Source organism: Quercus lobata, chromosome 5, assembly GCF_001633185.2.
Source record: "Quercus lobata isolate SW786 chromosome 5, ValleyOak3.0 Primary Assembly, whole genome shotgun sequence".
Lineage (NCBI taxonomy): Eukaryota > Viridiplantae > Streptophyta > Magnoliopsida > Fagales > Fagaceae > Quercus > Quercus lobata.
Genome location: NC_044908.1, coordinates 56,052,429 through 56,065,883, shown reverse-complemented (window position 1 = coordinate 56,065,883; position 13,455 = coordinate 56,052,429). Strand labels below are relative to the sequence as shown.

The 13,455-nt window shown below is 33.3% G+C and overlaps 1 protein-coding gene across 1 annotated transcript; it reads left to right on the top strand.

The window, feature by feature from the left end:
• Nucleotides 1-976: 976 nt before the first annotated feature.
• LOC115988467 (mitochondrial inner membrane protease subunit 1-like) lies at nucleotides 977-6,977 on the top strand. Its single transcript, XM_031112041.1, has 5 exons — nucleotides 977-1,244; nucleotides 1,315-1,536; nucleotides 2,227-2,337; nucleotides 5,965-6,028; nucleotides 6,904-6,977. The coding sequence occupies exons 1-4, from the start codon at nucleotides 1,107-1,109 to the stop codon at nucleotides 6,025-6,027; spliced, it is 534 nt and encodes a 177-aa protein (XP_030967901.1). The 5' UTR covers nucleotides 977-1,106; the 3' UTR covers nucleotide 6,028; nucleotides 6,904-6,977.
• The last annotated feature ends 6,478 nt before the right edge of the window (nucleotides 6,978-13,455 follow it).

Below are 13,455 nucleotides of genomic sequence, written 5' to 3'. Positions count from 1 at the left end.
CGGTAGACCACTTATTTCTTCATTGTGAGATGGCTTATCGGTTTTGGAGCTTTGTCTTTATAACTTTTGGCTTGTCTTGGGTTATTCCTAGATCGATCCTAGATTTGCTTTTTGGGTGGTGGAATTGGTTGGGGAAGCACTCGTCTCAGATTTGAAATTTAGTTTCGTTATGCATCCTTTGGTGTATTTGGAAGGAACGCAATCAGCAGACTTTTGAAAATTTGGTTAGTTCCGGTGATTTGATGCTTGCTTCTTTTAGTGGAACTCTTTTTGATTGGTCTCAGGCTTGGGGACTCACGACTAGTGATTCTCTCCCTTCTTTCCTTAGTTCTCTTCCTCTTTGTAATTAATTTGTTGTTTGGTTTTTCTCTTTTTTTTTTGTTTTTCTTTGTTTTCTTCTCCTTGTATTTCCTGGGTTTGCTCTTTGTTTTTCTAGCATAGAGTAGCCTTTCGTATATATATCATTCTTACTTATCAAATATATATATATATATATTGATTTAACTATCCTGTGCATCACTTGGGTTAGCAACAAGTATATATATATATATATATATATATAGTGAGAGAGGTGCTATGTCCACAACATTTTCACAACATTTTTACAACAAATCATAAGTGATTAGTTATTATTGGTTCAAATTTGAACTTAACACTAAGATTACTTTTTTGTCCCAACAATAATAACCAGTAACAACCTGCCACTTAGGATTTGTTGTAAAAATGTTGTGGACATATCATTTCTCATATATAAATATATATATATATATATAGAGTCTTGAGGTTTATCACAAGTGTATTCCTATTTGTGATGTTTTTTTGGTTTTTGGGCTCATAAAATCTAATGGACCCATAATAAGAAAGTGGGTTTGATTTTCAGATTAAAATTGGATTGGACTTGGGTATGTGAGCACAAAGTTCTTTGTCCGTACTATAGGTATTTTGAAGAGAGACACTAGGAGCAGAGGCTGAGAGGCAATGTTGGTTGCTGGAGACCGGAGTGAGTAGACTCATCCATAGCTGTTGGCTTAATCATATTTTGAAATTGGAACTCAGGACTTTGAAGTAGAAAAGAGCTTAGCTTGAGACACTGAGAGATATCAGACATGGTGGGGCTTGTTGGGAGACTGTGGAACTTACAATATAAGAGCATAGTGAAAGAAGCATCGGGAAAAACCCTTGCAGTGGCAAAGTTCTTCTGCGTCCTCCACATCACCAACACCTACCTCTGCACCTTTGCCCTTGTAAAACCTTTTTCCTTAAACTTTACTAAACATGTTTTAGGAAGAACTGATAATAATTGAGTGGTTGCAGGCCTACGGTCCCAACATGGTCCCGACCTTCAATCTAACTGGCGATATGTTCCTGGCAGAGCGGCTCTCCATCAAATTAGGCAAAGTGGGCCCCGAAGATATTGTCCTCTTACGCTCTCAAAAATCTCCTCGAAAAGTCATGGTGAAGCGCTTGTTGGGATTGGAGTCTCATTCTGTCACCTATGTTGTCGACCCCATGAAAAGTGATAGATGTGACACTATTGTGATATCTATTATCATTCATCACTTTAACTTTTTTTTTTCTATGTAGCACGGGTGCGTTTCGGGACTCGGGTGCGGGTGCGGGTGCGGGACTCGGCAATTTTTGAAAAAGTAGGGTACGGGTGCGGCGGGACTCGGCGATTAAAAAATTATTAAAAATATTTTTATCTATATTTTCTATATATTTTTACTATTAAAATATTTTTAAAAAACACATTACTATGCTTTGATTCACAAAACAAAGAAAGAAGAAGGCAAGAAACACATTAATATGCCTCTGAGGTGAGAATTTCAGATTTTCCGGCTAGATTCAAGGCAGATTTCGGCCTTTTCCGGCATGTTTTGGCCGTATCGGTCGCCAGCCGATACGAACCGATATGGCCGATACAATCCGATTCTGGCCGAATCAACCCGGTTCGGAGCGAATCGAAATCGATTCGGCGCGAATCGAGCCGCGTCGACGAGAATCGAGCCGAGTTGGCCCGAATCTGAGGAAAAAAAAAAAAAAAACTTAGACTCGGCACCAACGTGCAGGCAACCGCATCGGACACCGCATCCCGCGTCGGACGCAGGTGCGGCACCCTTCCAGTCGCGTTCGTGCTTTCTAGGTTTTTTTGGAATTTGGATCTTGTTGCTAATGCTTTTAGTTATAGATTGTGCTTTGTTATAGCTAGTGTTATTGTTGTCATAGGTTCCAAAGGGACATGTTTGGGTAGAGGGAGACAACATCTATAATTCCAGAGATTCAAGACAATTTGGTCCTGTTCCCTATGGCCTCCTTGAAGGCAAAGTATTCTGTAAGGTGACTACATTTCTTTCTTTAGCCCATTTAATGTTGAATTTTTATGCTGTTAATTGTACTGTCTTTGTCCCAGCCAAAAAACAAAAGGAGGGTATAATTTAAGTTATTTTTCTGTTAAGAAATTTTGTTCTTTTGGCAATGGAATGTATAGTAATCGCCTTTGATTTTCTTTCAATTTACATTGGGGGCAAATTGAAAGTGATGCTCAATTAATTTCCTATGAGTGCATTTGATTTTGTAGTCAAAGATAATGTGATTAAGTGTACATTTTTTCTGTATTGATTTTTGATGAATTTACTAGGCCTAAATCATGGATGATACATTTCTAATTGATAATTTTTTTAGGGATCAATAATAGGGAAGATTTATTAGTAAGATGAGAAACCTAAGAATATGTCATTCTGAAATTCTAGTTGATAGAACTAGCATGTACGTTAAATTAAATGGAAACTATAAAGATATAACTTAGCATTGAAGAATGTTTGGATAGGTGGGCCTAAAGATACAAAACAGAAGTCATAAGTAGAAGTGAAGAACTACTAAAAATTAGTAACCAATTAATACCTTTATTGTGTGTTTGGTTAGAGGATTTGGAAAGGGAATTTGAGGGAGAGCCGGAATTTGAGGAATGGAATTTTATAATTCCTTTGTTTTGCTTGAAGAAAGAATAAGGCGCAAACTAATGGGGGAAATAAAAAGGGGTTTGCAGGGGTGACAAATTCTTGGTTTAAATCCAATCAAAAGAAGCGTAATTTGATAGATTCACTGAACGTGGGATTTTCTTTTGAGCGCACCAAATCCAGATTGCCTTCAAGCATGATCAACCCATCCATCTTATCTGTGGTGATCCTAACCATCTTATCTCTGTTTTTCCCTTGCTCTTCACTAAAGATTCATCGTAAGCCTCAATTATACAAATTTTTTCCTCATAGTTACTTGGGGTAAGTCTCAAGTCTTGTTATGGTGTTTGATTATATGGATCATTGCATTTTTTTTTCTCTATTGTGGTGTGAATTCTTTATTAATGAAACCTCAAAAGATGATATAGTGTAGATTTCTAGCACATTCAATATTTGTTCTGAATCAGTATTTTCAGAGGTGGTTAAAAAAAAAAAAAAAGTACTACCTGGATTTTATGTTTTGAATTAATGTATATTTTGGATCAGAATGGTTTGGATGGATCTGAAGCTTTTTGTCTGGAAATCATTCTCTTGTAAAATTTATTTCTGAATAGTTTTTTATTTTTTATTTTTTTAAATGGGTATATGTGTTCTAAATGGGTAAAATTTGTAACAAGATTGTTGTATGATTCTTTGTTCTTGATATTCATTTTATCAATTTCAATTGATAGCAATCCTTGTACAATTTCAATTGTTATATATGGATTGCTGAGCAATCAAGAAAAGCCCAGAGTAGCTAGATAAAGATTGAGATGGATGAGAGGCAGTGCAAGACATATGTAAGAAAAACGTACATGCGTCTTGTCATGAATTCTATGTAGCTTTAGAAGTTCACCAACTTAAGAAAAGATGGAGAAAAAACTTCTAGGATGAGGAAGCATCAACTGACAGAAGGATTTATGTAGTCAATTTAGCATAGTTGAGATTACACATAAAATGCACTTGTCCACACTCTACACAGTATCCATATGAAGTGCATGGTAAATCATTGAATTCGGGACAAGAGAATTTGATATGATATATGTGTGAATAACACCAATAACCTCTTATAGCTCACTTTATACTCCAGGTGTAACAATTATAATGCTAATGTTCTAGTTGGTTGGTTCTGGTTCACCTTAATGAAAATCAGTGAATTTGCAAAGTCTTGGTTTCTAAAGTCCTAAGCCTAGGAGGATGATTGCATGAATTTCTACATGCATTTTATGTTTTGAATGGATACTTTGGATCAGAATGGTTTGGATGGATCTGAAGCTTTTTGTCTGGAAATCATTCTCTTGTAAAATTTATTTCTAAATAGGTGTTTTTTTTATTTTTTTATTTTTTTTAAAAGAAAGGGTATATATGATGTTCTGAATGGGTGAAATTTGTAAAAAGATTGTTGTATGGTTCTTTGTTCTTGATATTCATTTTATCAATTTCATTGATAGCAATCCTTGTACAACTTCAATTGTTATATATGGAATGCTAAGCTATCAAGTAAAGTTCAGAGTAGCTGGATAAAGACTAAGATGGATGAGACTTGAGAGGCAATGCAAGACTTACTTAAGAAAAACATACATGCAGTCTTGTAATGAATTCTATGTAGCTTTAGAAGTTCACCAATTCAAGACAAGATGGACAAAATACTTATAGGATGAGGAAGCATCAACTGAAAGAAGGATTTATGCAGTCAATTCAACATAGTTGAGATTCCACATAAAATGCACTTGTCCATACTCTACGCAGCATCCATATGAAGTGCATGGTAAATCATTGCATTTGGGACAAGAGAATTTGATGTGATCTATGTGTGAATAACCTGATAAGATATGCTCACTTTATACTCATGGTTTAACAATTATAATGCTAATGTTCTGATTGGCTGGTTCACCTTAATGAAAATCAGTGAAATTGTCAAAGTCTTGGTTTCTTAAGTCCTAAGCCTAGGGGGATAATTGCATAAAGTTGACAGCCAGTTGCAGAAGTGATGGAGATTAAGGCATCGCTTCGAAGGATCTCGTTCAAGTACCAATTGGGCCGGTTACAAGAGCACGAGCAAAGAAGTTCAAGGATGTACTCAACGGACTCATCCAAGAGTTATGGGCTCAAGCAAATTCGTGGAGGTCCATTAAGCATGATCCACGTGGGCAACAAAAAATCATCACCTTGATTCAAGTTCTAGAAGGATCCGGTCAAGGCTAAGAATTGGCATAAAATATTTTGGGTCTATGTTAAAAACGTTATTCTAGGTTTAGGTGATTTATTTCCTTGTTTTTAGGTGCATTTAATGCTTTTTAGGTCAAACTTTATTCCTAATATGGTTAGGTATCAATTAGGAGTTATTTTAAAATATATTTTCTTGTCTGTCAAATTTTAAGGAGCCCTTAAATAGTCATCTAAGTCTGTAAACGTTTTTCAAATATTATTAATAAAACTTGTGAGGTTTATTCTCTTTGGTTCTTTGAAGAGCTACTCGAACTTATCGGGAATTCCCGTGGCGTTCATCTCAACTTATCAAACGGAGTTTCCACCACCGTTTGTGGCGTTTGTGGCGTCTTCCTTATACCGAGGTTCTTTTTTGTCATAAACAACAGGTCGAGGTCTCCCATTTGAATTTGTCCATAGAACGATCTTGGGTTCCCTTTCGTTGTTGGGTCTCGTTATTCTTGACGGGGTTCACATCAAGAAGCCATTGGTTATAGCCTTTAATTGAAGTCTTGAAAGTATGGACAGCTAATGAAACATTTGTTATTATTATTCTTATTGTCCCCAACATTTGAGTGGGTGATTGAAACTGTTATCAAGATGTATCAAGTTCACACTTATGTCATAACCTCTAGGACTTTAATGTCACTGGTTGGTGTTTGATATTCGACCCTTCATAATTATCATCCTGAAAATATCAGAGTCAATCTGTTTAATTATATCATTGCAAAGTTATAGATACATGTTCATTTGTATGTAGATATGGCCTCCTAAAGAATTTGGATCAGTGATGAAGAGCGGAATGAAGGATCCAGATTTATAAGGTACTTTTCTTGAGAATTCATACTCTTAATGTTCCATTTGGTGTTCATTTCCCTAAACTTGATTTGTCATTGCTCATGTGCTAATTTATGAGGCCTCTTTGTAAAGAAAAGGGGCAAAACCATTTTATGTGCTTTGTCATAGTACACTTATTCCCTCTTTTTATAAGTGTTTGAGTGGTCTTGTGCCCTTGGCACAAGTGATATAAATTCTATTGTAGATTTATTGATTTTCTCTCTCTTCATACGTAAGGACCATGTAATTCTGTAGGGGAACTTTGTGTGCACACTCATGCACGATGTTTCTCCACTAATATAATAGAATATTATTACTTATAAAAAGAAAAGCACTTAATTACTATATATCTTAATTCCAATGGCCTTTGCCATATAATCATTAACTCGTTTCACAAAGTTGCCAAATTTTCTTTTTGTGAATAGCACATTGTGTCGGTTTGGATTTTAATACATTCATGGTTAGAGTAGAGTGAAGTGTGTGAGAGAATGAAAGGAGATTAGTATATCTTAATTATGTTACCTTATTAATTACATGAATTATGTGAAGCATATCTAAATAAAGTTGGATGTCTGGAAATATTAGATATTTAAACTTCCAATTAAAAACTAACGCACATATTTAAAACTTACTGAGGACAATGATTCTCATCATAACCAGTGGTCATACTGAAAAACCTTGCTCTGTTTAAACTTTTTATTGCTCAGGTCATTAGGAAATATAAAAAAGTGAAAACAGAAATAAAATTATTAGTTGGCTCTGGGCTTTTGGTCAAAACTCCGTACTTTGTAAATTCAAAGAAGAGCCTTATTTGGTTTCTCACTCTAATTTGTTGCTCTTTCATTGCTCTTATCTTGTTCAGGCTTTGTGGTGGATGCTATTTAGCTTTACGATACTAATAACAAGTTACCTTTGATGTCTTTTCCTGGACTTATGTTCTAATTAGCTAAGACTAACAAAGTAAGCACTTCTACAGTTCAATCAACTGTCTTTCTGTGTTATAGAGCTTTTTTTTTTTTTCCTCCTATGAAATTCAATATCTTTCAGGCTTAAATATTTGATTCAAACCTTATTTTTGCAATATATTGTCTACATTACCTAATGATTCATTTGCTGTTTTCTGTTTTTTCTTATTTCATTCCAATTAATCCTATGAATTGCAACCTTGTAATTTATTTTATTTTTATTGGGTGGGGCTCTTTTTGGTTACTACTGCAAAGATGTGTGGATGGAAACTGAAAAGTGATTGGAAAAAAAAAGGTTTTGGGGAGGTCTATCTAGAAATGGTGAGAAGTAGTTTATTTATGGCTTAGTTTGTGTCAAAATTTCATGTCAAGGAAAACTTTAACACAGAGAGAGAGAGAGAGAGAGATGTACAATTATCGATTATAGATACATTGTGATCTTGAAGTTCAGGAGGTTTTTGAAGTTAGTTTTCTTAAGATTATTTTTACTTGTTGGAATAAGGTTTAATTGATTGCAGTCATAATTGATTAATTAAAATTTAATACACTGACTATATCCTTTGAGAACCTTTTCAATTGCAGGTGTCATATGCTTACTATCTCTAAAGTTCATAATGGCTTACGAGTTTAGAGGGGAGAATTATCAGCTCTTTGCGTTTGGATTTTCTACCTTGTTTACCATGTCTAGCTAACAGTCTTGTAACTTAGTGAGTGACATTACCTTTTCTCCTTTATGAGGATCATCAAGGTTGGAATCCCTCTCTACCTCACTTGTTATAACAATTGAATTAAAATATATATATATATATATATATATATATTGTTTACATTGTCTCTGTTTGCTAGAATGCTAGTGCTAAAACATATGAAGTAAATTGGATTTGTTATTATTGTACTCAATTGAAAGATTGTTGCTTCCTAGCTATTGAACTAATTCATGGCTTTGATCCCCTTTTTGTTGCCCCCATGATGCCACATGGAAGGGACATGGGAACGTGAAAAAGGTAAAATATTTGCATTTGTCTTTATGACTTGAGATAAATTTTTTAGTTATTTACATATTGTCAGTAAAAGGCTACAAAGAGAGTACTCTCGTTATACCGATGATGGACTGTTTCAACTTACATACACCAAATACTTATGTAGCAGGAATATGGCAACAATTGAATCAAGATGGACTCACTGGAAAAAGTTAACCAATGATATGCAACTTTGCATACAATAATCAAATAATCATTCCCCTAATTATAAGATTTAAGAAAGAAAGCAAAATGCATATGAAATCAAATATCAATGGCCCCTTTTGTAAATCAATCAGTTCTTCATCAAACCTGCCTAAGGAGGAGTAAAACTGAAACTAATTATATTTCAACTTAGTATTCCCAGTTCAAGATTAGTGGTAGAAATTTTGACAATGTTTTCAAACATCACTACTAGTTGGCAACTGGCAATCTCGTAAGCTATGTAGTCAATGAATTGATTGATGAGAGATCCAATGGGAATGGGTGAATGAGTATTTTCTCAAAAAAAAAAAAAAATGGTTACCCAATCCATTTATAAAGATTGTCTATGATCTAGAAATTCATTAACACGATGGCAAGAAAGGTTATTTCTTATAACAAAAGGCATTGACTTCCATATTTCTTAGTTCACATTTCATGCAATGCGGAAAAGGAAGGATTGGGTTTGGTGGCAACCTTTAGTAACAGGGGGCCGTTAGCATTTTACGGACTTGGAAGGATTTTCAAAGGGAAAACTTCCAATAGTTGATTGCTAAAGAAAATGTACTTTTTACGAAGAACTCTGTGTACTTGCAAATACTGAGAGAAAATGCTATCTATTCTCTTCTACTTTAGTGCTTCATAACATATAAATAAACTCAAATTTAATTGTTCCTCTTATTGCACTATTATTAATAGGAGGTATTTCACCGACTCTAATTGATTTTGGAGATATAAAATCTTGTATTTTGACAACGTTGTGGAAGCAACTACATCCATATCAAAGTTATACCGGTCTATATAAAAGAAGTTTGATGCACTTAGAAAAATATGAATAGCTTTGACCTAAACCCCAACCTAACTTTAATACGATGGGCAATGTTTACTTCGAAGTAAAAAAATGAAAAAAGTTTACTTTGAAGAGGTAAATCATATTTTTTACTTTTAAGAAATATAAGTAAATCATATAGACCGGAATAACTTTGATATGAAATGTTTACTTTTAAACATTGCATCAAAGTTTTTGTAAACTTTGCATCAAAATATGATTTATAATATTTTCTTTTACTTTCAAACATTGCATCGAAGTTTACTCAAGTAAATCATATAGACCGGTATAACTTTGATTTACTTTAAAAAAAAAAAATATGATTTACTTATAACTTTAACATCGTATTTTTTACTTTGAAGAGGTAACTCAAGTGCCGCATAGCTAAAAAATGAAAAAAGTTTGAAATCATCATTCTCGCCATAAAATTGTCCTCTCTAGAAGAATTTGTTAGGATGATAAGGTCCAATAAAATAAATAGGAAGAGACCTACATAATTAATTGTTTAATAGTCATGTCAACAATCAATTGTTTAAATTCAACTTTTTGTAGTTGAAAATAATACATAAAAGATAAGTTTAAGGATTGAATAGTAAATAATATCCAATTAACATGAAAATTGGTATGAATATGAAGAACATATAAAGCATGTAATTTAAGGGTGAGATTTTCAAAATATGAATTTTATATCAAGTTATTTGATGGTGTAACATTATTTAGAGTTACATCAAGTGTAACTTGAACTCAATGCATTGAAAGATAGGTTTCTAAACTAGATCAATACTAGAGCTCTCTTTTTTAAAGTTCTTCAAGAGACTAAATGTTTAGATTAGGTTATTTTTCTTGAAATTTGAGTAGAATATATTTAAGGACATTTAATGTACTCTTGTGGTTTTGTCAATAGATTGTTAAATGGGGAAATTGTTCGGGTCATATTTTTGTGTATTAGCAAACACGTGATGAAATGCACTTTATATGTAATTGAGTCTTAGTTTAAGTGTGTTCAAGGAATGTCCAAGTGGTATTATTTGAAAACACAAGATTGTACAAGAAATTGTTCAAGAAAACAAGATTTCGATATCTCTCTCTACCTGTTGATCAATCGAGAATAAATGAATCTCGATACTTGGCTCGACACCTCTCGAACTATAGAGTTATGAGAAAACTTAATAGTAATTTCTGTTTCAGCCTATGATAACTTGGTCCAACTTAGGATTCATGGACTAGGGTTCTAGAACATATAATTTGATCGAGGGAGAGAAAGGGAGAGGCTTGCTTTCAATTCTAAGTCTTGCATTTGTTCCTTAAGATTTTGCCTCTAAAATTCAAATTTTAAATTGTTTGATGAATGCACCAAATCAAATATGTATAGGGTATACTGCTTTTATAGTTGCAGCCTCTTTTATAGAAATAATGAGATATACCAATATTAGTGCAGATCAAGGTGGATCTCCAGTGGGGAATGAGAAAATTACATTCAGGGTAGAGTATCCGAACAAGGAGACCAATACAAACTTATTCTAAACATCATGGATAAGGACAGATTCTCTACTGATAACTTCATTGGGCAAGCCACTTGAGACATCATAACATCATGTCTCTTAGTTACATTTTATGTACTTAATTAAGACTTTCATAAATACTTCTCCTCCAAAAGGAATAATTTTTTTATGTGGCTTGAAGCCATTAGAAAAGACATTTAGACTTAAACAGTGAGGGTAATTGATAGGAGGGATTGGAGGGATACTGTACAGCAGTTCCATTCTCCACTCCTACTGGCATTAAATCCTCCACATAGATGCTGCAAATGGAAAACTCTTCTAGTATGTGAGGAAGGACAATCAAACAACAAAGATATATATATATATATATATATATATAATGCACATCAAAAATTGCTACATGGGAATAGATAATTTTATTTTAGTTATGGTATAATATATAATTTGTTCTATAAATTTTGTGGAAAATAATTTGTTCTCCCAAAAACTTAAACAATTTCTAAAATTATTTTTCGTTTATCTGTCTCAAAAAATACATCATCATTCTATTATTAAGATTTATTTGATTGATATTAATCATTTTTTAGGCCGTTCATATTTTGATAAATTATGTTATCGTGCATTATATTTTCCAAATTTGTTTTTCCTGTAAAAATAAACTGTTTGAGTTTGAAATATATTATTCAAAATTTTCATTCTCTTAAAAAGAGATTATTATATTTATAATTTTTCTTATTATAAAAGTAGCTTCAAACTATTGATTGAGTTATATTTACTAATATAGATACATGAGATTGAAACAACATATTTCTTAGACAATCCTAAGAGACTATACCATATTATAAATTTAATATTTAAAATAATATGTAAGAAAAAAGTAAAATTTATGTCTAAAATTGAACACTTCACCTATTAAAATTAAAGAAAATAATCAAGAAAATAATTTGTATAAAAACATAAAGAGAACATGATTAAAATTATTTTTTTGACTACATACTCTTTAATTTATTAAGATTTAATTGCCTTTAACTGGATCTTCATTTTGTTTTTTTGTTACTATGCTTCTATTAAGCATTCTTATCTGTCACATCATTGGCCACATCATTATTCTTTTTATTTTTTATTTTTTACTTTCAATTTTTTGACAATATCAAATATATAAATATATTGGCTTTACAAATTCATCTTAGACATTTTTAACTTTACATACTCACTTACTTTAATTTTGATGTTATATCTAAATAATAAATCAATGAAAAGTTAAAATTAAAATATTGTCTATATATATTCATCTTGGGCAGTTTAATTTTAATAGTTGATAGACACATTCAAATAAATAGCCAACATTGTATTTTGATATAAATTTAAAATCTTACTTCTAAATAACTAAGTATTATGTCCAAAAAAAAAAAAAAAAATCAAACAAAAGCTAAAAGAGGGAGAGAAAGGACTTGTGATGGAAAACTTAAAAAATCAAATACATTACCAAATTGTATTAACCCACAATAGTATTATATACAAAAATACAATGATTTATCAAAAAAGAATAAATAATATATATATATATATATATAGAGAGAGAGAGAGAGAGAGAGAGAGAGAGAGAGAGTAAATACCTTTTTTGAGAGAAATAAAAAATAAAATGAGAAAAGAAGCATCAAAATGAAAAATACAGTCATAAGTCAAGCACCAAATTATCCAAGCCATGATATATAATAGAATAACATTATATTCTTGTAAATTGATAAGGGTATTCTTGAAAAATGATTTAATATGTATCATACCAAGAAGCCGACGGTGCCTATGGACTTGTCAGCTCCATGGGCATAAGCAGAGGACCAAAAGCGATGATGATGCGAGCGAAAACCCCATCGTGATACCCGACGGGCGCCTCCATACACCGACGGGGAACCTCTGGATGAAGCAAGTGGCCAATGGGTCTAGCATATCTTAACTTGTACTCTACAGATACCTATATATGGAAACATCTTGGAAAACACACAAGATAATGCCCATATCTTTTTCACTTGTAAAGGCACCTTAAAATCTTGGAAACCCTAGAGTGCCAAACCCTCCCCACAAGGAAAGATCCTTACTTTGAAGGGATCTCGATTCATCATTCACTAATATATAAGCACCAGACCTCCCCTTTTCTCAAGTATGCAGAAACTATCTAGCTTTCTCACTATAGAGTTCGTAAGAGATTTCTCATTCACTAACTTGACTTTCGGAGGGTTTTTGGCCGATACCACACCGATGCCTTCTATTTGGTCTATTTGTTCTTATCCACAGGTAACCATCAAAGTGACTTGAAGCCTACAACTCACTGAAGATTTTAGCACATCATCAGTCGACGGTGTCTGTGGGAAACAATTACACTGTGATTGGCCATATCACCGTTTCTAAGAAGAAAAAGTTGTATGGTCTAGACACGTTCAATGGCTACCATCAACCAGGAAACAGGGAATCCACCTAGCGTAAGTAGGAGTTGGAACAACAGTTAAACCAAAGGAACAAGTGATGCCAAGAAGGCCCACGCAACAAGTGGGATGCTGTCAAGCAAAATGGTAGTCACCTACCAACAGGGGGCAAACAAGAGAGGGAAGATTGGGAAGAGAGCAACGTCCCTAGTAGAAGAGACGGTTCGGAAAACACTAGTCGTCCCTCTGAAATAGAAGTCAATGTGATGCGCATGGCCCAGGATATGCTAATGATGAAAGAGAAAATGGACATGATGATGAATGCGATAAGGGGACGAGTATCATAATACCCAATTGTGATAATCCGAGTCCACTAGAAGCCCATGTAAAAAAATACTTGTAGTCAACAACAATGCAATCTGCTACATAGATTAAGATCATTCACACACACACACACACACACACACAAATCATAAAG